Source organism: Jaculus jaculus, chromosome 23, assembly GCF_020740685.1.
Source record: "Jaculus jaculus isolate mJacJac1 chromosome 23, mJacJac1.mat.Y.cur, whole genome shotgun sequence".
Classification (NCBI taxonomy): domain Eukaryota; kingdom Metazoa; phylum Chordata; class Mammalia; order Rodentia; family Dipodidae; genus Jaculus; species Jaculus jaculus.
The window spans coordinates 7,352,411-7,380,297 of NC_059124.1; the positions used below are offsets into that span (position 1 = coordinate 7,352,411).

Sequence of the window (27,887 nt, forward strand, 5' to 3'; positions counted from 1 at the left end):
GGTCACATCTTTGTTGGGAAAAGGCAACGCGGCTTCTAGAAGGCAGCAGGGGATGGAGGCTTCCCAAAGGGTGGGGTTGAAATAATTGCACAATGGAGGCTGGGGCAGGAGCCAAGGCAGACCACCAGGGGAACCCCAGTTAACAGCAGAACTCGGGCTTTGTTAATTCAGGTGGGAGAAGAGAAGGGTTAGACAAGGTCTCTCATGGCCTAGACTGGCCTTGAACCTGATGTTGCAGCTGGGGGGTGACCCTGAACTCCTGACTGAACTGCTTCCAACTGCCAGGCACTGGGATGAGAGATGTGTCTTACCACGCCCCCCCCCCCCATCAACCTGACTTAGCTTGACCCTCAACTCAGGGAAGCCAGACTCACAGGGGGGGGCGGGGGCCCTTTAATTGTAATCTTTTAATTTTACGTCCTTGCTCGCATGGACAGGAAAATCTGCAAAATCCAGTGAGTAGCATTTGATGGCGGTCTGGCGTGGAGGTAATGTCAGGGCTGTGCGGTGGGGGGTGGGGGGGGCGGGGCGGGGCCCACTGCTGGGACTCGGGGTGCAGGGCGTGGGCCCCGGTCACAGGTTCACCATCAGCCAGTCCAGCAGCTGCAGCCGCGTGACGTTGCCCACCGCCTCGTCCAGCTGCCGCTCCTTCTCGTACTGCAGGACCGACTGCAGCACCTCCCCGACGCTGCGGCCCTTCTCCACGGCGCTGGCCGACAGCTGCAGCAGCTGCGGAGAGGACACACACGGAAAGGGCTGGGCTTGCGGGCGGGCCGGGCGGGCAAGCACCCGCCGCCGCCACCTGGGCACCCGGGAAACCGCCGCCTGGGGGGGGGGGGGCTCTGAGGTTGAGGTCGAAATGGCAAATCTGTAAAGGGTTATTTTTCCTCTCTTATTTTTATTTCTTTTTATTAGAGCAGGGCTTGCTGGTGCACCCCTATTACTATTAGCAATCGTTGTAGTATTTATTTATTTGAGAGAGAGACTGAGAATGGGTGCCCCAGGGCCTCCAGCCACTGCAAACGAACTCCAGATGCGTGCACCACCACCTTGTGCATCTGGCTTCCGTGGGTCCTGGGGCATCAAACCTGGGTCCTTAGGCTTCGCAGGAAAGCACCTTAACCGCTAAGCCATCTCTCTAGCCCAAGGTTTCTTTTAAAGATTTTATTTTACTTATTTATTATTATTTAATTAATAATTAATTTGGTTTTTTTTGAGGTAGGGTCTCACTCTAGCTCAGGCTGACCTGGAATTCACTATATAGTCTCAGGGTGGCCTCGAACTCAGGGGCGATCCTCCTACCTCTGCCTCCCGAGCACTGGGATTAAAGGCGTGTGCCACCACGCCTGGCTTTTATTTAATTTTTTACTATAGTCAGAGAGACAATGAGAGAGCATCAGGGCCTCCAGCCACTGCAAACGAACTCCAGACACATGTGCCACCATGTGCATCTGGCTTATGTGGGACCTGGAGAATCGAACCTGGGTCCTTAGGCTTTGCAGACATGCGCCTTAACAGCTGAGCCATCTCTCTGATGCTTTCTTATTTTTTAATTTATGTTTTAAATTTTAATTTATTTTTATTTGAGAGTGACAGAGAAACAGGCAGAGAGAGAGAGAATGGGCACAACAGGGCCTCCAGCCACTGCAAACAAACTCCAGATGCATGTGCCACCTTGTGCAACTGGCTTAAGTGGGTCCTGGGGAATCATCAAGTCTCGAACCGGGGTCCTTAGGCTTCACAGGCAAGCACTTAACCATTAAGCCATCTCTCCAGCCTTTTCTTTCTTTCTTTCCTTTTATTTATTTATTTTTTTTTTTTATTATAGGGTTTCACATAGTTCAGGCTGACCTCAGACCTGCTTAGTGTAACTGAGGATGAGCTTGGATTCCTGATTGTCCTGCCTCCCTCTCAGTTTTCTGGCTTGTTTAAGGCAAGGAAGCTGGTCTTCACCCCCTTAGTTCAAAGAAATATTAGCCACCTATGTGGTTTCTCACCAAAGGTCAAAGTTCCCCAGTTTTCCCCTTGAAATATGGTGTTTCCTCCGGATGCTTGTCAGTACTGTTCTTATTGCATCAGATCTAAGGTTTTTTCTCTTTTTTCCAAGGTAGGGTTTTGCTCTAGCCCAGGCTGACCTGGAATTCACTAAGGAGTCTCAGGGTGGCCTCGAACTCACGGGTGATCCTCCTACCTCTGCCTCCCGAGCGTTGGGGTTAAAGGTGTGCACTACCACGCCCGGCTAGGACTAAGGTTTTAAGCTCCCTATACTGTTATAAAACAGTTTCCCTACTGTTGTACAAAGACCAAGAAGAGTGAGAGGAAATCAAATGCATGCCCCATGCATGAGAGAGCCTTACAGCCCTAGAGCAGGTGGCATCCCAGAGGTCAGTTCGATCTCAGGAGATGTCGCCCAGAGAGGTGAAGTGGGTCACAACTGGGCATCAGAACCCCACCTTAACTCCCCACTTCAAGTCCGCGATGGGGAGAGTGAGTTCCTTCCCTCCCAAGGACATAGTCGTTCATCTGAACTCTAAGGACCACAAGCTGACGTAAGGCAAAGGCACAAGGTTTCACTGTGTGCATTCTGCACCAGACGGGAAGAAAGAACCACCAAAATCCAGAGAAATGGGCCATAAATTGTGAATTTGTTTCAGAAGGAGAAATTTCCAGCACATGTGGATATTCTTGAGAAAAGAAGGTTTCACTGGATGTTGGTATTTGACATCTGTAATTCTAGGACTGGGGAGGTAGAGACAGGGGCCTGTGAAGGGTTAATAGCCTTCCCTGAAAACTAGGGGGAATTACAGAGTTAATAACTATCCCTAAGACCAGCAGGCAATAAACATGTGGCCTTGATGGGCTTGTCTACTCCAGATTGATAAACTTCCCTTAGCTCAGAAAACCTCGAGTGAACAGAAACTGTCTGGTGGTGATATCCTCCTGGAGCAGACAGCCTCAGGTTCGCTGAGATGAACTTCCAGACCAGGCACAGTTATGGAGGAAGGGATTTATTGAAGCTTACAGATCCAGGGGAAGTTCCATAAATGGCAGAAGAAGCTGGCCTGCCTTCACAGGACCAAGAGAGAAAGAAGCATAAGCCAAAATGCCAAAAACCACACAGCGCACTTCAGGAACTCCAGCTAGGCACACTTTGCATATCTTTAGATTGAAATCTGAAACACATCACCACAACTTAAGATCCACCCAGTGACACTGCCTCCAGCCAGGTGGCTGCAGATGCAAACTACAAACAAATAAACTGAATATATTGAGGATCACCTATTCAAACCACCACACCTCCCTAGACCATTTTGCTAAAAAAAAGCTTATTCTGAGTAAAGACACAAATAACTGTAGTTCCTTAACCATTTCCTTGGACCTGAAGCTGGTCCAGTCTATTTTGCTTAGGATCCTCCTTACAAGCTGGCACCCCAGGCTGGTTCAGGGCTTCAGCCTTCATCCCATGGGAAGGCTGCTGCCCTGCACTGTTTTCTCTCCATAAACAGTCTGTCTGTAGAGATCAGGTCCAATGTTCTCTTCTGCCTTTCTCTCATACTTTCCTTACAGACTGCTACAGTCCTGAAGCCATCTTGTTCTACAAATTGAATTCCAGGAGTCAGAAATAAAGAGGATTTTTGGTTTGTTTGTTTTTGAGGAAGGGTCTCACTCTAGCCCAGGCTGACCTGGAAATCACTGTGTAGTCTCAGGGTGGCCTCAAATTCATGACGATCCTCCCACCTCTGCCTCCCAAGTGCTGTGATTAAACACGTGAGCCACCACGCCTGGATCAGAGCTGTTTTTTTGTGTTTTTCTTTTTTTTTTTTCAAACCCAGCCTGTCATCACAGTTACTTGGGAGGCTGAGACAGGAAGAGTATTAGAGTTCATGGACTGCATGAGCTACAGAGAAAGATCAAGGACAGTCTGAGAAACTTAGAACCTGTCTCAAAATAAAACAAAAAATAAAGATAGCTGAGTATATATCTCAGTGTTATAGTGCTTGCCTAGAAGTTGTTGGGTTTGATCCCCTATGCTGGGAAAAAAAAAAAAAAAGTGTCTGCAAAGAAATACAAGATAGAAGAAAGGAGATGCTGGCTAGCTCTCATCGTGTTGGGAAGTGCAACGCAGCTCGCTTGGGGGAGAAAAGCCAACAGCAGCCTTATCCGGCAGTGGACCCTGCAACTGGCCAGCCAGACAAGATGTGCCCGCTGGTTCAATAGTGGCATGTCTGTTATAGGGGTGACCAGCTGCTCTCCACTTGGATTTGGGGCTTCATGGGAGGGAATTCATGCCTGGCACTGAAAACCCAGTCAGAAACCTATGGCTGAGGAGGTTATAGGCCCTAAGCGGATGGTGCCACTGCTGTTTGGGGAAATGGACCCATTGTGCCCATCCCATCGTTCTCTAAACACCTGTGCTTATGCCCGTAGGTTATGCCACTCTTGCTTCTGACCAGAGAAGCTTCTTTTTCTTTGCGGATGGCAGTGACTTGACATGCACCAAAGTGCTGTGAAGAGATGACCCGTTGGGTGCACAGCAGTGAATGAGACATCATCACATCCACTGAGGCTCTGGGAGGCTCCATTGCATTCATGGCCCCAGAGTGGCCGCTGTTACCTGCACAATACTGTGCCCATCAACACGTCATCACGGAGGAGGGAGGACAAACAAAATGCCATCAAAATAAAGGAGGAGGGCTGGAGAGATGGCTTAGTGGTTAAGGCGTTTGCCTGCAAAGCCAAAGGGCCCAGGTTCGATTCTCCAGGGTCCACGTAAGCCAGATGCACAAGGGGGCGCACACATCTGGAGTTTGTTTGCAGTGGCTGGAGGCCCTGGCATGCCCATTCTCTCTCTCTCTCTCTGTCTCAAATCAATACGTAAATGAAATATGTATTTAAAAACTAAAGGAGGGACTAGCTGAAAAGAAGGGGTTCATTGGAAGGGAATGTGAGATGAGACAAAAAAAAAGTAATGGGAGGGGATATGATCAAACACATTACGTACATGTGTGGAAATGGTCAGTAAAAATGGTCTGGAAAGATGGCTTAGCGACTAAAGTGCACGCCTGCAATTCTACAGTTCCCATGTAAGCCAGATGCACATGGTGGCACATGTGTCTGGAGTTCGTTTGCAGCTGGGAGTGGTGGCACAAGGCTTTAATGCCAGCACCCGGGAGGCAGAAGTAGGCGTGGGCTGTGAGCCAGAACCAGCCCGGGAGAACAGGGTGGATTCCAGGTCAGCCTGGGCTCGAGAGTGACCCCTACCTTGAAAATCAAAACACGATATACATGACTTGAATATGCTCCTGCATATTTTGAAGGGTGAAGAAGAAATACTCTAGGGGATGTTTTCTCCACGGAGGGCAGCGAGATGACTGTTATGAAAGAGGAAGTTCCCTCGATTTTCACCGCGCTTTCTTTTGTACTTTTGGAGTTTTGAACTTGCGTCCATATTAAAATTTTAAAATACTACAGGGATTTGGGTCCATGGGCATCCGAGGGTCACCAGGTCCAATCAGTTGCATTAATCTTTTGCCAAAACAAAATCAGTCAAGGTACCCTCCTTGGCATGTCTATCACCCACATCATCTAGCTGTTCTTAAACATATGGAAGTTTGCTGACCAAACTGCTGGTCATTCTCTCCGCTATTTTCCTTGAAAGAAGTAAGAGATATCTGTGTTTATCTTTAGAATGAGGGGGGGGGGGTAATCATGGTGATCTAACCCTCTATAATTCTAGCCCAGGCTGCCCTGGAATTCGAGGGTGGCCTCAAACTCACGGCGATCCTCCTACCTCTGCCTCCTGAGTGCTGGGATTAAAGGCGTACACCACCACGCCAAGCCTCATTCCCATTTTAGATAAACGTTTTACAGAAACTCTTGATTCACAGTCACTATATCCAGAATTATCTATGCGATGCATGGGTTTGACTTAGAAGGCAGCCACAGAACAAAAGCCTTTTTCACACATTGCGTACATGAAGGCACACTTATGTTCAGATTCTTCACTGATGTGCTTGCCAGAATATAGTGTTCTTTCCTTCCTGCTAGTTGCTATGTAACAAACACCATGGTTGTGCCTTGCGAGTTGAAAACACTAAGGAGACAGAGCTTGCCCAAGATCCCGAGGACCAGCCCTAGTGAAGGAGCGAGGAGGCTGACTGACTGGTTGATCAATTCATGGATTCTGCACGGTTCCAGTCATTAGGTAAACCCAGTAACAGTTACAAAGGCCACGTGCACATATATCCCCTGGATATTGTGCTGAAAATGAAGCTTGTGTTCAGTAGGTCAGGAAGGAAGCCTAAGATCTCACTTAGGTAAGCACCCTATGGCTGCCAAACACCCTTTGAGAAGCAGCTCCACTCTTATTAAGATTGAGAGTATTGTCAAGGCCAAAGTCAAGATTTCAGTATCTTGTCTAGGCCTCATGTAGCCTGATCTCTCTGCTACACAGTCCTGCATCTTCCCAGTCACTAGATAAACCCAGTTACAAGAAGCCGGGTTGGAGAGATGGTTTGGCAGTTGAGGCACTTGCCTGCGAAGTCTGAGGACCCATGTTCGACTCTCCAGATCCCACGTAAGCCAGGCGCGCAAAGGTGAGGTAAGCGCAAGGTCGCACATGTCCACTAGGTGGCGCAAGTGTCTGGAGTTCAATTTCAGGGACAGAAGCCTGGAATGTCAAGTCCCTCTCTCTTCCTGTTTCTCTCTCTCTAACATAAATAAAATAAAAATAAATTTAAAAAAGAGAAGCCCTCTTTCTTCACATCTGATTCCTCTAAGAATTTTTTTTTTCTGGTTCTGGAGATTGAACCTAAGGCCTTTAACATGCTAACATGTGCTTTACTATTTAAACACACCCTCAACTCCAAGGATGAGTTTTTCTAAAATTATGAAAAAAAATTATTTCTAAAATAACAATCCCCAGCCCTGATGATTTCCCTACTTCTTCATCAATAACAGCTGTTGCTCCACTTTTCTCAGTAAAAAGACATACTCATGAGCAGATAGAAAGGAGAAGTGAGCCGGGCATGGTGGCGCACGCACCTTGAATCCCAGCACTCGGGAGGCAGAGAGATAGGCGGAATGCCGTGAGTTCAAGGCCAGCCTGAGACTACGTAGTGAATTTCAGGTCAGCCTGGGCTAGAGTGAGACCCTACTTTGAAAACCAAAAGAACGAACGAAAGAAAGAAAGAAACAGAGAGAGAGAGAGAGAGAGAGAGAGAGAGAAGAGAAGAGAAGAGAAGAGAAGAAAAGAGAAGAGAAAAGAAAAGAAAAAAGAATAGAAAAGAAAGAGGGAGAGAGAAAGAGAGAAAGAAGAAGGGAGATAGGAGAGAGTGCTTTGTGGGAATGGTCTTGCTCTTATTTCCCACACTCTATGCAGCAGAAATTTGGGAGAGAGAGATACACACACGAGAGAGAGAAAAAGAGAATGGGTGCTCCAAGGCCTCCAGCCACTGCAAATGAAATCCAGATGCATGCACCCCCTTGGGCATCTGGCTTACATGGGTCCTGGGGAATCAAACCTGGGTCCTTTGGCTTTGCAGGCAAGCTCCTTAATGGCTAAGCCATCCTTCCAGACCCTCTTTCTCATTCTTTAGTCTAACTTCTCAACTGATTCAGAACTCCAGGCAGTGGAGGGGTGTTTATCAAATCTCTCCAGACCCCCAACACTATTGGGCAATTAGCTACGAAAGTTGTGACAGATTTGTAGGAAGCATCAACTTAAACCTCCCGGAAGCAACATCTCACTGATCAGGCAGTCCTGTTCTCTCCAAAAGTCAGCCTAGAGCTCAGATCTGAACCTGACGCCTTCAACAAGTGGTAAGTCTGTCATCCAAGCACTCCCACCTAAAGAAAACAGAAAACGCCCTTTATCCTGCCTCCGACTGCTACGTCTCTGCTTGGATATTCCCTCGCCTTTACCTCTGCCGGAAGACATAACCTTCAAATTTGTTCTTTTCCCTTTCTTCCCCACCTGTGTGTCTGCAAAAAGCAGCCAGACCGTACAGCCCAGCCCTTAGGAGAGCCCCCCCACTCCTCTCGTTACCTTCTCCTGGATCCCTTCATCATCGCCAGCAAAGTACAAAATCGGGACGTTGAGCTCCGAGGCGGCCACCCACTGCAGGACGGCTTGGAGCTGCTTGTTCTGCACGGTGTCAGTGAAGTTGTGGTTGCTGACGATCACCTTGGGCACCTCGCAGCCCTCGGGGGGATGTCCTGACAACCCTCTCAGCTCATTGTGGATGGACTGATAGGCAGTCTGCAGCAGAGCTTCTGCTGTCCCAGTCCCCTTGACGGGTAAGCACTCATATAAATTATCCGGGAAGGCCGAATTCGGCCTGCTGGCATCCCCCGATTTCTCATCTCCCAGCTCTGCCAGGGGGGAGTCACAGGACTTGGCAATAATGAGACATAGCTTCATCACAGAGTCCATTAGGTGTTCCACCATCTGCCCGTTCATGGAGCCGTCGAGCTGGTTGGCAACCATCTTGGTTAGCCCAGAGAAGGTGCCACCAGTCTCCTCGTCTTCACAGTACTTGGGTGGAGAAGAGGTCATGGATCTGTCACACGGGTCGAAGTCTTCGTCCTTACACTGCGGTTCCGGTACCTTGGGCTCACACTTACATCGACTCTTGAAGATGGTCTCGCTGAGTAGGTTCCGGATAAAATTGAAGATGACGCTCATCAGATCCTTCTTTTCGGACTGTTCCTGGTCACACATCCTGTGGGGAGACTTGAGCCTGGACTCGTCATGCGTCCCGGGGGGCTTGGTGGGAAAGTTGGAGGTGCTGGCGGCCTCCAGGAAGCTCTGCGCATCCATCTTCCCTCCCTGGGCCAGGTGGTACTGAATGAGAAGCAGGGCGGAAACGATCAGGTCCTTGGCCCAAGAGTTGGAATCGCACATGAAGTTCTCAAAGTTCTCTGGCTGCTGCGGACAGGCGTTGAACTCACACGTCTCCTGCTGCTCGAAGCACATGTCCGGCGGGGGGTTCGAACACGGCTTATCGCAAGCTGGGTTCTCCAGTCCGGGAGACTTGCAGTCTCTTTGCTGGTGTTTGTGCCACATGGTCAGCCCCTCCTTAATAAAGTGCTCGCCCAACGTCTCCATGCACGTCTTCTCCTTCTCCGGTTTGCAGGTGGAATACATATTCTCTCTCAGTTTCGCTTCGGATTTCATGGCAAAGTTCACGTTGCGGTTCCTGGGGTCGCCCCTGGTTTTCATGGAGATGAGGGAGTAACTCTTGTCCTTCGTTTGCCTGACGTTCTCGGGGCATTTCTTGGCAAACATAACATTGTACAGCTTCCCCAGCATGGCGTCCATGATATCTGTGGCCTTCTGGCTTCCTTGAGAAAAGAGACTTCTTTTCACAGCTGAGACGAAGTCTGTGTCCGTCATGAGGCTGCCGGTGACATTATGCATGTTCCTCATGAACGAGTCGATGAGGTCGGAGACCACCTCCTTGGCGTGCTTGATCAGCACCTGCTTCAGAAGGATGGTGACGATGGTCGTGTCCTTCACCTGGATCCTCAGTGTCTTCATGATGGACACCATCATGTCCGACACCACACTGTTGGCGTAGGTCATGATCCCTTGGCTGACAGAGGTGGAAAAATCATCAGGCCTTTCCTGCATCCTGAACATCTTCCTTTCTCCGGGTAAGGTCCGCCCACCCTCCCTGGCATCTCCCGCGTTCCGAGACTCAAACACTTCCTTGTAGAAGAAGGACTTCCTGGAACCGGGCTTGTCACTCGGGCCCTTGTTCTCATTGCTGTTCTCCTTGATCTTCAGGGTGCTTTTGTATTTTAAACTGGAGGGGTTCTGCAGGGACCCCAGGGCCCTGTCTCCAGAGCCCGGAGTCTTGTCGGCCATATTTTTGGAACATTCCGAGACGGTCTCGTTCACCAGCTCTGAGGCCACCGTGCTCAGGCTTTTGTGGGGCACGGGCTCGTCCCCCATGTAGAATGACTGATGCACGCATTTGTTCTCGGAGCCATGGATCTTCTCATTGATCTCCTTGCGGGCCATGGCTATGACCAAATTGGTCAGGCGGTTGGCGTAGAAGGAAACTTCGTCTACTGAGCTCGTGTTCCCTGGCTGGGCGTTGGGGCCCTGGGCTGGGTTTTCCGTGTGAGTCACCTCGAAATGCAGTCTCCCTGGATTGCCCTTGGTGGTGGTGTTGTAATAGTCGATGCAGAAGCCTTTGCGTTGGTCTCCCAAGTTGGCCACTTCCTCATCAAACAGTGACTCTCCGGGCTTGAACCTAGAGTCCTGGAACTCCGCTGTGCTTTCCTCCAGGTCTCTGCGGAGCCAGCTGAGCACTCGGACAGGATCTGTTGATGCATCCTTAAAAAAAAAGAAAGGAAAGAAAGAAAGAAGATAGGGCTGGAGAGATGGCTTAGCGGTTAAACGCTTGCCTGTGAAGCCTAAGGACCCCGGTTCGAGGCTCGATTCCCCAGGACCCACGTTAGCCAGATGCACAAGGGGGCGCACGTATCTGCAGTTTGTTTGCAGTGGCTGGAGGCTCTGGCACACCCATTCTCTCTCTCTCTTTGCTTCTTTCTCTCTCTGTCACTCTCAGATAAATAAATAAATAAAAATAAACAAAAACAAAAAAGAAAGACAAGGTTGCATCTGATTATAAGGAAGTAAAGTAATGGGCCACTCAGAACAACCCCAAAGACCAGCTACAAAAGCCATCACCTCTCTCTTGCTGGCTCCATTAATATGATTAAAAGGAACATATGCTTACTGTTTATCATATATCACACACAATTTCAAGGGTTTTAAGACTATGATCCTATTTAAATCATTCTCCCCATAAATATAAATGATGCTTTTATTTTCTTCCAGTTTTCAAGGGAGATTAAATTGTTCTGTTAGTCACAGATGAAGCAAGAACTCTGACCCAGGAAGTTCAACTACATTCTAACGTCACGACGACTTAGATCCTTAGGATCCAGTGGCCATCTGCCCCACAGGGGAGTCAGCACCTAAATTGAATTGGTATTGCTATTAATAATTAATTAATAACTAATTATTTTCTATGATTTATCTCTTTGTATTGCAGGAATTTTTTAAATTTTATTCATTTATTTGAGAGAGAAAGACAGAGAGAGAGAGAGATCATGCACACACACTCCTGGGCCTTCAGCCTCTGCAAACGAACTCCAGACACATGCACCACCACCTTGTGCATCTGGCTTATGTGGGTCCAGTGGAATCGAACCTGGGCCCTTAGGCTTTGCAGGCAAGTGCCTTAACTGCTAAGCCATCTCTCCAGCCCTATTGTAGGAATTTTAAACTCAAACAAGCTTCATGAATATTAATAAACAATAGAGAACATAGAAAATAGACTGAGCCAGGCATGGCAGTTCATACCTTTAATCATAGAACGCAGGAGGAAGAGGTAGGGGGATCACTGTGAGTTTGAGGATAGTCTGCGACTACAGAGTGAGTTTCAGGTCAGTCTGGGCTAGAGTCAGACTCTACCTCAAAAACAAACCAAAACAAAATCTACATACTCCCCACACACACTCTCCTTTGCCCCCCCTCCCTGTCCCCCGAGCCCCTGCCATTCCTCTGTTTTCTCTTCTATATTGATATCTTTTGTTTCTCTCTTTTTTTGGGGGGGGGGATTTTAAAGCTTTTTATTGACAACTTCCATAATAATTATAGACAATAAACCATGATAATTCCCTCCCTGCATTCACAAATCCACTTGCCATCATATCCCCTTCGCCCCTCAACTTTAGTCTCTCTTTTTTTAAAAAAATTTTTTATTTATTTATTTGAGAGCGACAGACACAGAGAGAAAGACAGATAGAGGGAGAGAGAGAGAATGGGCGCGCCAGGGCTTCCAGCCTCTGCAAACGAACTCCAGACGCGTGCGGCCCCTTGTGCATCTGGCTAACGTGGGACCTGGGGAACCGAGCCTCGAACCGGGGTCCTTAGGCTTCACAGGCAAGCGCTTAACTGCTAAGCCATCTCTCCAGCCCTAGTCTCTCTTTTTTTGATACCATCATCTTTTACTCCTATCATGAGGGTCTTGTGTAGGAAGTCCTGGGCACCGTGAAGTCACGGATATGGGGGCCAATTTGTGTCTGCCATCGTTGATGACAACCTGTTGGGAGCCCACTTTTATGCAGGTCAGGCTATACCTAATCTTGATATTGTAAGTGGCTTTCAACTAACAAGCTGATACCAATGAACAATTACAGATTCTTGAGGGGTTAACAACACGGGGCAATTAGTTCTGTGTGATTACAGACTCTGATGGGCCCCGGCTGTGACACATATTTAGATGTCTCTATAATCTGTAAGTGGGGAAAACTCTTCACATGAACATAAGATAAAGCAAGACTGCGTACACGGCAACGTCTCTTTATGATCAAATACAAAGGCTCCTGTGGTCATATCAAGGTAGGATTGACCACAGCTATTACCGTCTTTTGTGTGTATATGTGGGGTGTATGCACATGTGTATGTGTGTGCATGTGTGTGTGGTTGCATGTGATACTGTCCTTATTTAAGGAAAGTTTGGTGCCTTAATTACCAAATTTCCTAGTATGTCACCATCCTAAGTACTAAAGTAAAAACCACTGTCTACTGTTTGTTCAGCAGCAGTAGTCTTTGCTAGGTGCTCTGCTAGACACCTTGCACACAGGATTTCATTTAGTCCTCATACGCATCCTGCAAAGGAGGGTTTGTTAAAAATTATTTTATTTTATTTATTTGAGATAGAGATAGAGAGAGAGAGAGACAGAATGGGTACGCCAGATCCTTCAGCCACTGCAAATGAACTCCAGACGCATGTGCAACCTGGCTTACGTAGGTACTGGGGATTGAACCTGGGTCCTTTGACTTCGCAGGCAAACACCTTACCTGCTAAGCCATTCTTCCAGCCCCAAAGGAGGTTTGGCTTTTCTAGTATCACTAACAAGAGAACAGAAGCTTAGAGACGCAGAATACTTGGGCTAGCATTTCAGAACGGTGCAAGGTGGGGATCCACATGCAAATCCAGTCTTGCCTCTAACTAATACCCTGTGCTGGATGCTGGTGACTTGGCAGAAAGCAGATGCTCTGATCTCCTGGTAACTAGGTTGAAGCTGCTTGTTACCATGCTGGGGTTAAGGACTGGTGTTTAACACCCCTCATAAAGGTTCTCCCAGATGGGCTGGAGAGATGGCTTAGCGGTTAAACGCTTGCTTGTGAAGCCTGAGGACCCTGGTTCAAGGCTCGATTCCCCAGGACACACGTTAGCCAGATGCACAAGGGGGCACACGCGTCTGGAGTTCATTTACAGTGGCTGGAGGCCCTGGCGCGCCCATTCTCCCTCTCTCTCTCTCTGCCTCTTTCTCTCTCTGTCTGTTGTCTGCTCTCCCAATCTGAATTGTTATTCCCACAAGGAAAACGCTGTGTTTCCAGGGTGGGCAGAGCGCATGCCAAGTATACACAAAACCCTGGGCTCAATCCCCAGCTCTGCATCAGTCAGACGTGGTAGCTCATGCTTATAAGCCCAGCATTTGGAAGCAAGCACCTCTAACCACTGAACCGTCTTCCCAGCTCAGGCCCAGCATTTGGGAAGTAGAGGTGGGAACCTCAGAAGTTCAAAGTGAATTCAAGAACAACCTGAGCTACATGAGACCTTGTCTCAAAAACAAAAACAAAAACAGGGCTGGAGAGATGGCTTAGTGGTTAAGGCGCATGCCTGTAAAGCCTGAGGACCCAGGTCTGATTCTCCAGGTCCCACGTAAACCAGGTGCACATGGTGGCACATGCATCTGAAGTTTGTTTGTAGTGGCTAGAGGCCCTGGTGCACCCATTCTCACTTTCACTCTCTCTCTCTCTCTAATAAATAAACAGAAAACTATACATTATCCATAGCACACTTTTCCACATTATCTGTCTACAACTCTGTAAACTAGATAAACATCAGCAATGTAAGGTAATTCTTTTTCTTTTTTAAAACGTACTCTGGAGCTGGGTGTGGTAGCTCATGCATTTATTTTATTTTATGTTATTTTATTTATTTGACAGAGAAAGAGGGAGAGAGAGAGAGAGAATGGGTGCACCAGGGCCTCCAGCCACTGCAAACCAACTCCAGACGCGTGCGCCCCCTTGTGCATCTGGCTAGCGTGGGTCCTGGGGAACCAAACCTGGGTCCTTTGGCTTTGCAGGCAAACGCCTTAAGCGCTAAGCCATTCCTCCAGCCCGGTAACGTAATTCTTATCTGTTAAGTGGAGGCTCCACTGACTACCTTGCCCATCTGGAAATGGTGAGTCCTAGCACACAGACACCTCAGGATTTCTGGTTGCGTGCATACTGTGAACCTCAACAGTGCCTAAACAATGAGTTAAGTCTTTAACATATGCTCATTTGGTCCACAGACGAGAGTCCTTATTTTATTCTTCTCTAAAAGTTGTCTTTTGATTGAGGAGCTTGGAGTCCTCTACCAAGATGCTGGTCAGAGGGACTCAGTGGAGGTGTGCCAGCACAAGAAAGGTTCACCACAGCCTCGTTTCCTGTCTGCCTTCCTCCAGTCCCACTCCGTAGGACTTAGCAGATATCCTGGTTTCCTACTTTTAATTTTCCTCTCTATTAATTTTGTTTTTGGTTTTCCACTGGGTCTGTTTGTGGTCCATACCTACTGGTGGCAATACGGATTGTGCCTTTGGTTGATTGTCTGACAATTTGGTGATCTAATGAATTAATCATTTCATGTGTTTATTCTCTGATGAGCGCAGTCATTCATGCCTGTGACTCCAGCACTTGAGAGGCTGAGCCAGGAGGAGTTTGAGGCCATTTTGCAAGTTCGTGGCCGGCCTGAGCTACTATGCCCTTGCCCTAGCATGGCTTCTACTAATGTTTAATGTACTAAAAATATAAATTTGTGGATTGGAGAGATGGCTTAGCGGTTAAGCACTTGCCTGTGACACCCAAGGACCCCGGTTCGAGGCTTGATTCCCCAGGACCCACGTAAACCAGATACACAAGGTGGCTCATGAATCTGCAGTGGCTGGAGGCTCTAGAACATCCATTCTCTCCCTCCCTCTCTCTCTTTCTCTCTCTCTCTCTCTCTCTCTCTCTCTCTCTCTGTCTGTCTCTGTCTCTCCCTCTCTCACCCTCTCTCTCTGTGTGTCTGACTCTTTCAAATAAATAAATAAAAATAAACAAGTTTTTTTTTTTTTTGATTTTTCAAGGTAAGGTCTCACTCTAGCCCAGGCTGACCTGGAATTCACTGTGGAGTCTCAGGGTGGCCTCAAACTCACGGCAATTCTCCTGCCTCTGCCTCCTGAGTGCTGGGATTAAAGGTGTGCGCCACCACGTCCGGCCCCAAAATAAACAATTTTAAATATATATACATACATATATATGTGTATATATATACATACATATGTATACATACATATGTATACATACATATATATATTTGTACTTAACTTTATCTCAATACTTACCATGGTTAATAGTATGCTCACTTGATGATAAATTTCCAATATTTAACAATTTTTTATTTCCTTAAGCGTGTGTGTGCCTGCATGGGCATTGCAGGGCCTCTTGCCACTGTAAACAGAGGCAGAATTACGTTTTGTGCCTGGCTTCTGAGAGTGGCTTATGAATTGAACTCAAGCAGTCTTTGCAAGCCATCTTTTCAGTCCCCCTCCAATATCTTTAAATAACTGAAAACACCAGATTGGTATTAAATTGAGTTAGCATTATTGATTGGGTACACTTTTCTTTATTCTTTTATTATTTTCCTTTCCTTTTGATATTTTTATTAATTTTTCAGTTGGCACACAAATTTTTTTTTTTTTGTTTTGTTTTCAAGGTAGGGTCTTTCTCTAGCCCAAGCTGTCCTGGAATTCACTCTGTAGTCTAAAGCTGGCCTCGAACTCATGGCAATCCTTGTATCTCTGCTTCCTGAGTGCTGGGATTAAAGGCATGTGCCACAACGCCTGGCCCAATAGTGTGTCTTATTATGACATTACACACCTATATCATGGTACTTTGCTAATCTTTGCTCCATTATTCTCCCAAATCCCGCCCCCCCCCCCCCAGTACCCTGCTGGTCTCCTATTGGATATGTTTCTAATAAGACAGAATGCTGAAACAGTCATTGTTCATATGTTTTTGCTTCTTTAAAAAAAATATTTTTATTTATTTATTTGAGAGAGAGAAGGAAAAAGGGAAAGAGAGAGAATAGTCCTGCCAGGGCCTCCAACCACTGCAAAGAAACTCCAGACGCATGCGCCACCTTGTGCATCTGGCTTACGTGGGTCCTGGGGAATCGAACCTGGGTTCTTTGGCTTTGCCCGCAAGTGCCTTAACCACTACTAAGCCACCTCTCCAGTCTTGTTTTTGCTTCTTAATTTAATTACTATGAAGAGGGTACAGCTTTAAGTCTGTAAATGAGTGCGTTCTTCTTTGCTGCTAGGAGACATTACAGAAGAAATGCAGGCAGCTGGACACAGCAAGCGGACTCCGTGTGCCACTGAGCCCGGCTTGTCTGAGTTTTAGCTGGCGGGTGACAGCCCAGTTATACACAGCACCCCTTACTTGTTTGTTGTTGTTGTGTTTGCCTTTTGTGTATGCAATATAGAAATAGGAAAAGCGGGGCTGGAGAGATGGCTTAGTGGTTAAGGCATTTGCCTGCAAAGCCAAAGGATCCCGGTTCGATTCTCCAAGACCCACATAAGCCAAATGCACAAGGGGGCGCATGCATCCGTAGTTCATTTGTGGTGGCTGGTGGCCCTGGCATGCCCATTCTCTCTCTCTCTGTCTCTCTTTCTCCCTCTGCCTCTTCCTCTCTCTCAAAGAAATAAATAAACAACTTAAAAAAAAAAAAAGAAATAGGAAATACTTTGGATAAAAGTTATGATGAGCTGGGCGTGGTGGTGTATGCCTTTAATCCCAGCATTCGGGAGGCAGAGGTAGGAGGATTACTGCGAGTTCAAGGCCACTCTGAGACTCCATAGTGAATTCCAGGTCAGTCTGGGCTAAAGTGAAACCCTACCTCGAAAAACCAAAACAAAACAACAACAACAACAACAACAACAACAAAAAAAACGTTATGATGAATGTTTCATGCTACTATCAGGAACAGTTCTAGAGAAACTGAGGTGTGCCCGGGCCTGTTTGTCTAGGGTCTGCAGGTGAAACCTGGGCAGATTTCCTCACTTCAGGATGGCCAATAATACAGGCCTTTATAATTCCAATCTGTGCTTCCTCATGGAAACTTCCAGTAATGCAAAGGTAAGATGATAATCGGCCAAGCCCTTATTTTTGTGTACAACAGAATTCTTACTTTTAGATTTTATTTTATTTTATATTTTTTATCAAAATGGAAGAGACTGCTGGGGTGGTGGAAACTTGTGCTTTAATAGAAAGAAAAAATCTTCAGTTAATACACAAAGTGTTATCTAAGCCTTCCACATTACTTACTGTTAGAAAACAATTCTTTCCTAGAGACATGCAACTTATGTGTAGTGAAGGTACCCCGACTTCCCTTTCCCACTGTATGTGAGCTTCGATGTTTCTGATCTACAAACACCTTTTGTCTTTACTTACTTTTTCTCAGGGTGGCCTCAAACTCATGATGATTCTCCTACCTCCGCCTCCTGACCGACCGAGTTCTGGGATTAAAGGTTTGCACCACCTCGCCTGGCCTTACTTACTTTGTTGTTTTGACTCAGAGACTCATGTATTCCTGGCTAGCTGTGAATTTACTATATAGCTAAGGATGATGACCTTTAACTCCTGATCTACCAGCCTCTGCCTCTAAAGTGCTGGGATTAGATAAAATGTTACCATGCTTAGTTTATAATTACCCTTTTCAATTTGCCCTTGAACTGGCTACATTTCTCCTACTTCCTTATTACTGAGCTAACTAAAATCTTAAATACACATTCATTTTTCTATCTGTATGAGAGTGCTGATTACATCTTAAAGTTATTTAAAATTTTTTTTCAAAGACTTTTTATTCATTTGAGAGAGTGACAGAGAGAAAGGGCCAGATTGAGAGAAGGAGACTGTTTCGCTAGGGCCTCCAGCCATTGCAAATGAATTCCAGACACGTGCGCTCCCTTGTGCATCTGGCTAATGTGGGTCCTGGGGAATCGAACCTGGGCTCATTGGCTTGGCAGGCAAGAGCCTTAACCACTAAGCCATCTCTCCAGCCTGAAAGTTATCTTTTAATGCTTCTAGTTATTTACAGATGGGCACAGAAACCTACACACAGGCACATTTCCATGACTGAGCTACACCATGCTCAGTGAAACTTTATTATAAAGCAAGTGTGGGGATTATTCTTTTGTTCTTTTCTCAATTGAACAGCAAACACTGCACAGCATAGAGTTTTCTAATAGCATGTGGAGTTGTGTTAGCTTTCTGTCCTTAATGGGATTTTTGTTTTGGGGGGGTGGGTTCGAGGTAGGGTCTGGCTCTAGCCCAGGCTGACCTGGAATTCACTATAGAGTCTCAGGGTAGCCTCAAACTCACAGCAATCCACCCACCTCTGCCTCCTGAGTGCTGGGACTAAAGGCATGTGCCACCATGCCCGGTCTTAATAGGATTTATTATCTCTTTCTTGCCTCTCTCTCTCTCTCTCTCTCTCTCTCTCTCTCTCTCTGCAATAGCTGCTTTCTGCATTTATTCCTGGTCCTTTTCTTATATCTTTTAGTAGTGCCTTACCTTTTCATAGGAAGCAAATTTTTAAATATTAAATCACCAGAGTGATTTTCATCACTTATTGGACCCTGTCTGATATAGTGCCTGATACAGAGAAAGCATTTGATAAACACTTATTGGATATTAAAAACATAGTGACAATGTTACAGCAGTGAGAGTGGATAGTCAGAATTTTCAGACATTCCCCTTTTAGGAAATTATTTTCTATGAAGGTTTCTATGAAGGAGACACTTGTTTTGAATATTCCTGCTTGAAAAGTAAATATATATATACATATACACATATGTGTGTGTGTGTGTATACATACATACACACACACACACACACACACACACACATATATATATAATTATATATATATATAATCGTGATGCATAGTTTTTCATTAGTTGTAACATTGATCTTACAAAGTATCATATAACGAGTACCCCCTCCCCCAAGGCAAACCTATAGAATTTGCTGGAAAAAAACTTTTCTTTTGTTCTACATGAGCTCTCCCCACCAGCAATGACACCTTCAAAAATAAAAGGATGTAGCAGTAGTGGCGCAGAGAATAAGGGTACTGTTGATGACAGTTCAAATGTCCTGCCACTAGAGAGGATGAAGTGATTGGCCCATACCATTCTCCAGTCTGTGGACTGGTGATCTCCAGGTGAATAGACATCTACTTTGCATACTCCATTTTGGCTTTGTAACCAGTCAACCTTATCCGTCATCTGGAAGCAGAAAAAAAAAAATCACAAAATGAAGAGCCAGCAAAAGGACAGGATAAATACATGAAAGGAAGGAAAAAGAAAGCTAATGGTAAATATTTCTTAAACACATTTGTATCTCTAGAGATGAGGCCAGTGTCTGGTACCTAATTATCAACCTGTTGAGTAAATGAACCTGACCAGTGAGGTCCTGCCTGCCTGACTTTGCCTTTCAATCCTCCCCTTTCCTGCTTAGATTTTCAGCAAGACACTCAAAACTCAATATGACCAAGAAAGAATTTTCTTTTCCCCTGCATGTCTGTCTATGTACATGAGCTTATTTTTAAGCGATACAAGCTTTTTTTAAAAAAAAATTGTTTATTTTTATTTATTTATTGGAGAGCAACAGACAGACAGAGAGAAAGAGAGACAGAGAGAGAGAGAGAGAGAGAGAGAATGGGTGTGCCAGGGCCTCCAGCCACTGCAAATGAACTCTAGACACGTGCGCCCCCTTGTGCATCTGGCTAACGTGGGTCCTGGGGAATTGAGCCTTGAACCAGGGTCCTTAGGCTTCACAGGCAAGTGCTTAACAGCTAAGCCATCTCTCCAGCCCTCCATGTTCACTTCTAACCTTCCACACAGAACCACTCTTGGTTCATTAGAAATTTGACTCACATCTATACTTCTCCTGAGTAAGGTGGGATCTGATGGCCAGGTTTTCTTCTCCGATGTCCTGAATAGCCTTATGAAACATATATCTTTATATTTTAGCTACAGTAATATACTGGTACAAAATTCCATTACAATAAAGTTCAATAGTCTATCCCAAGCTGAAGTTGTGAGGTCTTTTTTGTTTGTTTGTTTGTTTGTTTTAAGGTTGGGTCTCACTCTAGCCCAGGCTGACCTGGAATTCACTATGTAGTCTCAGTGTGGCCTTGAACTCACAGCAATCCTCCTACCTCTGCCTCCCAACTGCTGGGATTAAAGGCATGTGCCACCATGCCTGGCATAGAATATTTGTTTTTTCTAAATATTTATTTATTTGGGAGAGAGAAAGAGGTAGAGAGAGAGGGAGAGAGAATGGGTGTGTCAGGGTCTCCAGCCACTGCAAACAAATTTGATATGCACATGCTACACCGTGTATCTGGCTTACATGGGAAATGGAGGACTTGAACCTGGGTCTTTAGGCTTTGCAGGAAAGCACCTTTAAGTGCTAAGCCATCTCTCCAGCCCTGAAGTTGTGTTTTGTAAATAATTGTTTGATGTAAAGTGGAGCATTATTCAGCAGTGTGAATAAATACTTGCTTTAAAGGACTTTGGCTGTGGTGGAAGTTAGCATCTTCACTCAAAAATGAAACCAGCAAGCCGGGCATGGTGGCACGTGCCTTTAATCCCAGCACTTTGGAGGCAGAGGTAAGAGGATCACCAGGAGTTCGAGGCTATCCTGAGACTCCATAGTAAGTTCCAGGCTAGCCGGAGCTAGAGTGAGACCCTACTTCGAAAAACCAAAAAGGAAAAAAAGAAAAAGAAACCAGCACAAATCAAAGGCAGGTTAAATACATGTTCAAACATATGCAAGTGGATATATGAGGTTTGTTGTGAATAATAATATGGACAATTATTAAATGGAAAATATAAAACCATTCAAGAGTTGTTTTAGACCTGTTTCCATGTTCTACCATCTCAGATTACTAAACTAGGAAAATCATTTTTAATTTTTTAAATTTATTTGCAAGGAGAGAAAGACAGAGATAGAGAAGGAGAATGAATGGGTGCACCAGGGCCTCTTGGCACTGCAAGTGAATCCCAGGCACACGCACAAACTTTGCACATCTAGCTTTTATTTTACATGGGCTCTGGGGAATCAAACGTGGACCATCAAAACCGAGCCATCACGCTTTGGAAACAAGGACCTTTGACCACCACTCAGTCATTTCTCCAGCCCGGAAAATGGTTTGCTTGTTTTTTTAATCACTCCTCCAGATGACATGCTATAGGAGAGTCCTGGGATAGACAGTGGATGCTCCATGTGACTTAACCCTTCGAGTCACTCAGAGAACTGTACAAAGACACTAACTCTGAGACTGAAGGTGTAGCTCAGAGGGAGAGCACTTGTGGTGTATGAGGAAGGTCCTGGACTATATCCTCAGCACTGAAAAAAGAAAAAGGAAAGAAGGGAGGGAGGAAAGAGGAAGAAAGGATGAAAAGGAGGGAGGGAAAGAGGAAGGAAGGAGAGAAAGAAAGAAGGAAAGAAGGAAGGAAGGATAGAGAGAAGGAAAGAAGGAAGTCTGATTGAATTTGGTTGGCCCTGCCTAGAGTCCTCAAATCTTGAGGGAGGAGGAGTAAAAGTTTAAGAGGCTGTGCTATATCAACAACTTGAATCTGAGTCACCACTTCCAGAAAACATAATTTCCAATGGTTTTGGATTAAGGAACTTTGGGCACTAAATTTCTTATCAGCTCCTTGGGTGAATTTAATGTACATCCAGAATTGGTCATTCCTGGGCCTGGTTTATCTGAAGAACCCATTCTGAGAAAGATTGGCTATTTGGGGGGAAGTTAATTTACTCTTTTTTTTTCCTGAGGTAATATTTTCTAAACTTCTTTGGTAGTATACATTTTTCTTTTCCTCTTTTTAAAACATGAATGCATTTATTTAGTTATTTGAGAGAGAGAGATAATGAAAGTAGAGAGAGAGGGAATAGGTATGTAAGGTTCTCTAGCCACCGCGAATGCACTCTGGATGCATGTACCACCTTGTGCATCCGGCTTACGTGGGCCTTGGAGAATGGAACCTGGGTCTTTAGTCTTCATAGGCAAGTGACTTAACTGCTAAGTCATCTCTCCAGCCACCCCCCACCCGCCTTTTTTTTGTTTTTTTTCGAGGTAGGGTCTCACTCTGGCTCAGGCTGACCTGGATTGGAATTCACTATGTATTCTCAGAGTGGCCTCGAACTCTCGGCGATCCTCCTACATCTGCCTCCTGAGTTCTGGGATTAGAGGTGTGTGCCACCATGCCCAGCTCCCCCTTTTTTCTAAATGGGGCTGGGGATGGAGCCCACAGCCTCTTGCATGCTAGGTACATGCTCAGTCCTATATAAATATCCTTATGCTCACGTCATGGTACCATTATTTGTCTAAAGAATGAGAATTCTAAGAAGCTGCTCGCACCTAGATTGCTGACAGTACAAGGGCCGGAAAGGCATGCCTATTCTCTAAACGATTTACATCTATTAGCACCCAACAAAGTCTATAGAAATCCACTTGGCCAGCCTGTCTGCCCTGCATCAAAACAGACAAAAAGCAAGTATAAAAAGTAAGGAAATCCTGTGGTCACTTACTTTTACGTGACGGATTCTGTAATCTGCGGCAAGCTCTTGACTAAGTTTGCTGTTTTCTTCAATATCTCTGAGTTTGCCGCCCACCCCTCCTGCCATGTAATCTATATGGAATCTGCCAGGAGAGATACAAGCCAACGTGACTAAATTAATATCATCAATTCCATTGCTCTTATCGCCAAATACTGATCTTAACGCAGTCACAATTTTCACATGCACACACCCCAGTAATGACTACAAAACAATGCTGAAATTTCACATCTTCCTCTGATGAACTCTGACATTTTCCCAAGATTACAAAATGGTTCCACTTTTTGGCCAATGGCTTCTTAAATCACTGCTGTTCTCCACCTTTAGGGCATTGGGATCTAGGATCATTTAATGATAGGAATGGTAGCCAGGTGTGGTGGTGCACACCTTTAATCCCAACACTTGGGAGGCAGAGGAAGCAGAATCGGTGTGAGTTCAAGGCCCTCTTAAGACTACATAGTAAATTCCAGGTCAGCCTAGGCTAGAGGGAAACGCTACCTTGAAAAAAGGCCAAAAAGAAAAAAAAAAAAAAAAAGAATGGTGAAAAAATTTTGTCTAATCTCAAGCATGGTTGGAGAGGAAAGTGGAGGATAAATAGCTGGGATGGAGAATAAGCATCTCTTTAAAAGAATTTTTTTGTTTATTATTTTTATTAATTCATTTGAGAGTGACAAACAGAGAGAGAGAGAAAGAGTCAGAGAGAGAGAATGGGTGCGCCAGGGCCTTTAGCCACTGCAAATGAACTCCAGACATGTGTGCCCCCTTGTGCATCTGGCTAATGTGGGTCCTGGGGAATCGAGCCTCGAACCAGGGTCCTTAGGCTTCACAGGCAAGCGCTTAACTACTGAGCCATCTCCAGCCTGAGAATAAGCATTTCGAGTTTATGGATCTTAAAACATTTTCTTTGGTGACTTGACAAGCATGCACATTTCTGGGGGGCCAAGGGATCAGCAGTTAAAGGCACTGGCTTGCAGTGTGCTGACCTAGTCACCCAAGTAAAGCTATTCACAGGGTATTCACTTATGGTGGCAAGAGATGCTTGTGTGCACGCGCATGTGCAAACAGATAAAAATTGAAAAGAAAAATAAACGTCTTGATGTTACAAAGGGACTTCACAGTTGAAGTCTTCTAGTTCAATGGACTTCTTTATCCTATCTCTACTAAGACATTTCAATAAAACACATTAGAATGTTTTACTCCCACCTTGAAATATCCGCTCACCACCCCCCCCCGCCACGTGCCTCCATGATGTCTCCATAAACCCATCCAAAGCGTTAAGTCAAACGTTACCCGACCCGTGAACTCGTTCCTAGATACAGAACTGGATGTGATTTCCCCTTCTTGACATTTTCCTCATACTTGGTTCCAACCTTCATGTCCTCTGTAGTATTATCTATGAGATCCTTCATGAGATCCGCTCTTTTACTCATTTTGGCTTCTTTATAATAGCTAGAGCCTTGTGTTATGTATCAAATAGACAACCGAGGCTGGCAAGATGGCTCAGTGGTAAAAAGCCCTTATTTGCAGCCAGCCGTGGTGGCGCATGCCTTTAATCCCAGCACTCGGGAGGCAGAGGTAGGAGGATCGCCATGAGTTCAAGGCCACCCTGAGACTACATAGTGAATTTCAGGTCAGCCTGGGCTGGAGTGAGACCCTACCTCAAAAAAACAAAAGAAATAAAGAAAGGAAGGAAGGAAGGAAGGAACGAAGGAACGAAGGAAGGGGGGAAGAAAGGGATATTTTTGGGCTGGAGAGGTGGCTTAATGGCACTTGCCTGCAAAACCAAAGGACCCAGGTTCAATTCCCCAGGACCCACATAAGCCAGATATATGCACATGGCACAAGCATCTGGAATTTTGTTTGCAGTGGCTGGATGCCCTGGCATGTCCTTTCTCTCACTCTCTCAACCTCTTTCTTTCTCTCTCAAATAAATTATGATAAAAAAGATATTTTATATTTATTTATTTATTTGAGAAGGAGAGAAAGAGAGAGAGACATGGGAAGGGAGAGAATAGGTATGCCAGGGCCTCCCGCTGCTGCGAATGAACTCCAGATGCATGTGCCCCCCTAATGCATCTGGCTTACGTGTGTCCTGGGGAATAGAACCTGGGTCCTTTGCTTTGCAGGGAAGTGCCTTAACTTCTAAACCATCTCTCCAGTCCCCACTTACCTTTTTTTTGGATTTTCGAGGTAGGGTCTTGCTCTAGCCCAGGCTGACCTGGAATTTACTCCGTAGTCTTAGCGTGGCTTTGAACTCACGGTGATCCTCCTACCTCTGCCTCCCAAGTGCTGGGATTAATGGTGTGCACTACCACGCCTGGCCCCCACTTACCTTTAAATGGACCATGAAAGCTAGTGTGTGTTTGTGTGTGTGTGTGTGTGTGTGTGTGTATGTGTAATCCAGAGGACAGCCTCCCGTGTCATTCCCCAGGCATGGTCAACTGAGACAGGGTTTCTCACTGGTCTGGAATTTACTGATTAGGTTAGGCTTGCCAGACAACCCCAGTGGTCTTGTCCCTGCATCCCTAGCACTTGGCTTTTTTTTTTTTTTGTATTTTTAACATGGGTTCTGGAGCTCAAACTCAGATTCTCATCTTGCAAAGCAAGCAATTTACTGACTGAGCTATCTCTCCTGACCTGAAAATATTTAATACACTCATCTTACAGATTAGAAAAATGAGATCTATAAAGAGAATATTAGGGGGACTGGAGAGATGGGTTAGGGGTTACGTGCTTTCCTGTGAAGCCTAAGGACCCCGGTTCGAGGCATAATTCCCCAGGACCCACCTAAGCCAGATGCACAAGTTGGCACATGCATCTGGAGTTTGTTTGCAGTGGCCGCAAGCCCTGGTATGCCATTCTCTCTCTCTCTCTCCCTCTCCCTCTTTCTCTCTCTATTGCTGTCAAATAAATAAATAAATAAATAAATTTTAAAAAGAGAATATTGGGGGCTGGAGAGATGGCTTAGTGGTTAAGCGCTTGCCTGTGAAGCCTAAGGACCCCGGTTCGAGGCTCGGTTCCCCAGGTCCCACGTTAGCCAGATGCACAAGGGGCGCATGTGTCTGGAGTTCGTTTGCAGTGGCTGGAAGCCCTGGCTCACCCATTCTCTCTATCTCTCTGCTTCTTTCTCTCTCTGCCACTCTCAAATAAATAAATAAAAATAAACAAAAAAAATTTTAAAAAAGAGAATACTGGGTCTAGTGGATTTATTTCTTTAGATATTCTAACTCTGCAGTTTAATAGTCTAGAAGATGTGAAATTCTCTTATGGCCAATAAAAGGATTCTGTGGCCTAGAAGAATTGATCTAAAATGCTCCCCAACTTTGTTAGTGTTGCCTGGAGATGTGGCTCGGTGGTAGAGTGTTTGCCTAGCATGCATGAAGCACTGGTTTCAACCCCAACACTGCATAAAACTGGATATTGTGGTCCACATCTATAATCCTAGTGCTTGGAAGGCTGAGGCAGGGGACTGCTGCGAGTTTGAGGACACTCTGGGCTATGCAGTAAGTTTCAGGCAAGCCTGGACTACAGTGAAAGACCTGTCTCAAAAATTATTAAAACCCTTCAACAGCAAAATGATGCCAACGTCAAAAGACTGACAAAATGCCAAAGTTATTATTGCCTTAAATTAAAGGGGGTACCAATCATGAGTGACAGTGGGGAACCCCTGAGCAATGCAGGGGGACGGGGCTTGTTAGGATTGGTGGACCCCAGACCACACGATTTGAAGATTGCCCCAGTACCCATCCTAAGAGGCTCCTATTTGCCCAAGATTACTAAATCCATCAAAAATCCTCCAAATTCTAGGCAGTGCAGTTAAGGCTATTGTTGACTTTCTACGTATCTAATCTTTGAGGCACATCCAACCAAGTTGTATTATTAATCTTTAAAATACTTTTTGGAATCAGTTTTCCTAATTTTAAAAATATTCCCCCCCCCCCGTGTGTGTGTGTGTGTGTGTGTGTGTGTGTGTGTGTAGGTTAGCATGTCAGGATCTCTTGCCAATGCAAACTCCAGACACATGTGTCCAGCTTTATGAAGGTATTAGGGAATCAAACTTTGTCCAGCAGGCTTTGTAAGCAAGTGGTTTTAACCACTGAGCCATCTCCACAGCCCTAGTATTAATTTTTAAAAGGGATGAATGTATTTGTTATATTCGTTTCTTCTTCTCTACCCCCATACTTTCTGAATCTGGTGCACTGTTAGAAACAACAAAAATATTGCTTTCGTTGAAATGAGAGTTTCACAGAATTTGTTAAAATAAGCATTAGAAATACGTAAGTTTTATTTTTTTGAGATTCTGTGTTACTCTAGCCCAGGCTGACCTGGAACTCACTCTAGACCCTTGAACTCATGGCAATCCTATTACCTCAGCTTTCTCAGTATTAGGGAATCAAAGATGTGCACCACCACGCCCAGCAACATGTGGATTTAAAAAATATTATTCATGGGCTGGAGAGATGGCTTAGTGGTTAAGGAGCTTGCCTGTGAAGCCTAAGGACCCATGTTCGACTCCCCAGATCCCATGTTAAGCCAGATGCACAAAGGAGAGGCAAGCGCAAGGAGGTCGCACTGACCACTAAGCATTCCAGCAAACACGTGGAATTTGCTTGCGGTGGCTGGGGCCCTGGCATGCCAATCCTCTCTCTCTCTCTCTCCCTCTCAATAAAATAAAAATAAAATTAAATAAATAAAAATTTAAAAATAGGGCTGGAGAGATGGCTTGGTGGTTAAGTGCTTGCCTATGAAGCCTAAGGACCCCGGTTCGAGGCTCGATTCTCCAGGACCTATGTTAGCCAGATGCACAAGGGGGTGCACACGTCTGGAGTTCGTTTACAGTGGCTGGAAGCCCTGGCGCACCCATTCTCTCTCTTTCTATCTGCCTCTTTTTCTCTCTGTTACTCTCCAATAAATAAAAATGAAGAAAAAAATTAAAAAAATTAAAAATATTATTCATTACACTTTTCTATGAAGTGCCATTATGATTGTTTTTCCTTTCGAACAGCCTGTCAGTACTGATACTTTTTCTCCACGGGTACGCATGGCCTGTGTGCATCCCCAGGACTCTCTTGTCTAACCAGGGCCTCGGTAGTTGAGAGGCTTCAGGTGGATGAGACTTGGAGTCAAGTATACCATAGAA

General features: G+C 45.5%; 1 protein-coding gene across 1 annotated transcript; it reads right to left on the bottom strand.

The window, feature by feature from the left end:
- Window positions 1-573: 573 nt before the first annotated feature.
- Akap3 (A-kinase anchoring protein 3) lies at window positions 574-19,404 on the bottom strand. The gene is made up of 3 exons (XM_004668688.2): window positions 19,309-19,404; window positions 8,048-10,345; window positions 574-729 (listed from the first exon to the last, which is right to left on the bottom strand). Exons 1-3 carry the CDS (start codon window positions 19,402-19,404, stop codon window positions 574-576), a joined length of 2,550 nt encoding a protein of 849 aa, XP_004668745.2.
- Between the last annotated feature and the right edge of the window lie 8,483 nt (window positions 19,405-27,887).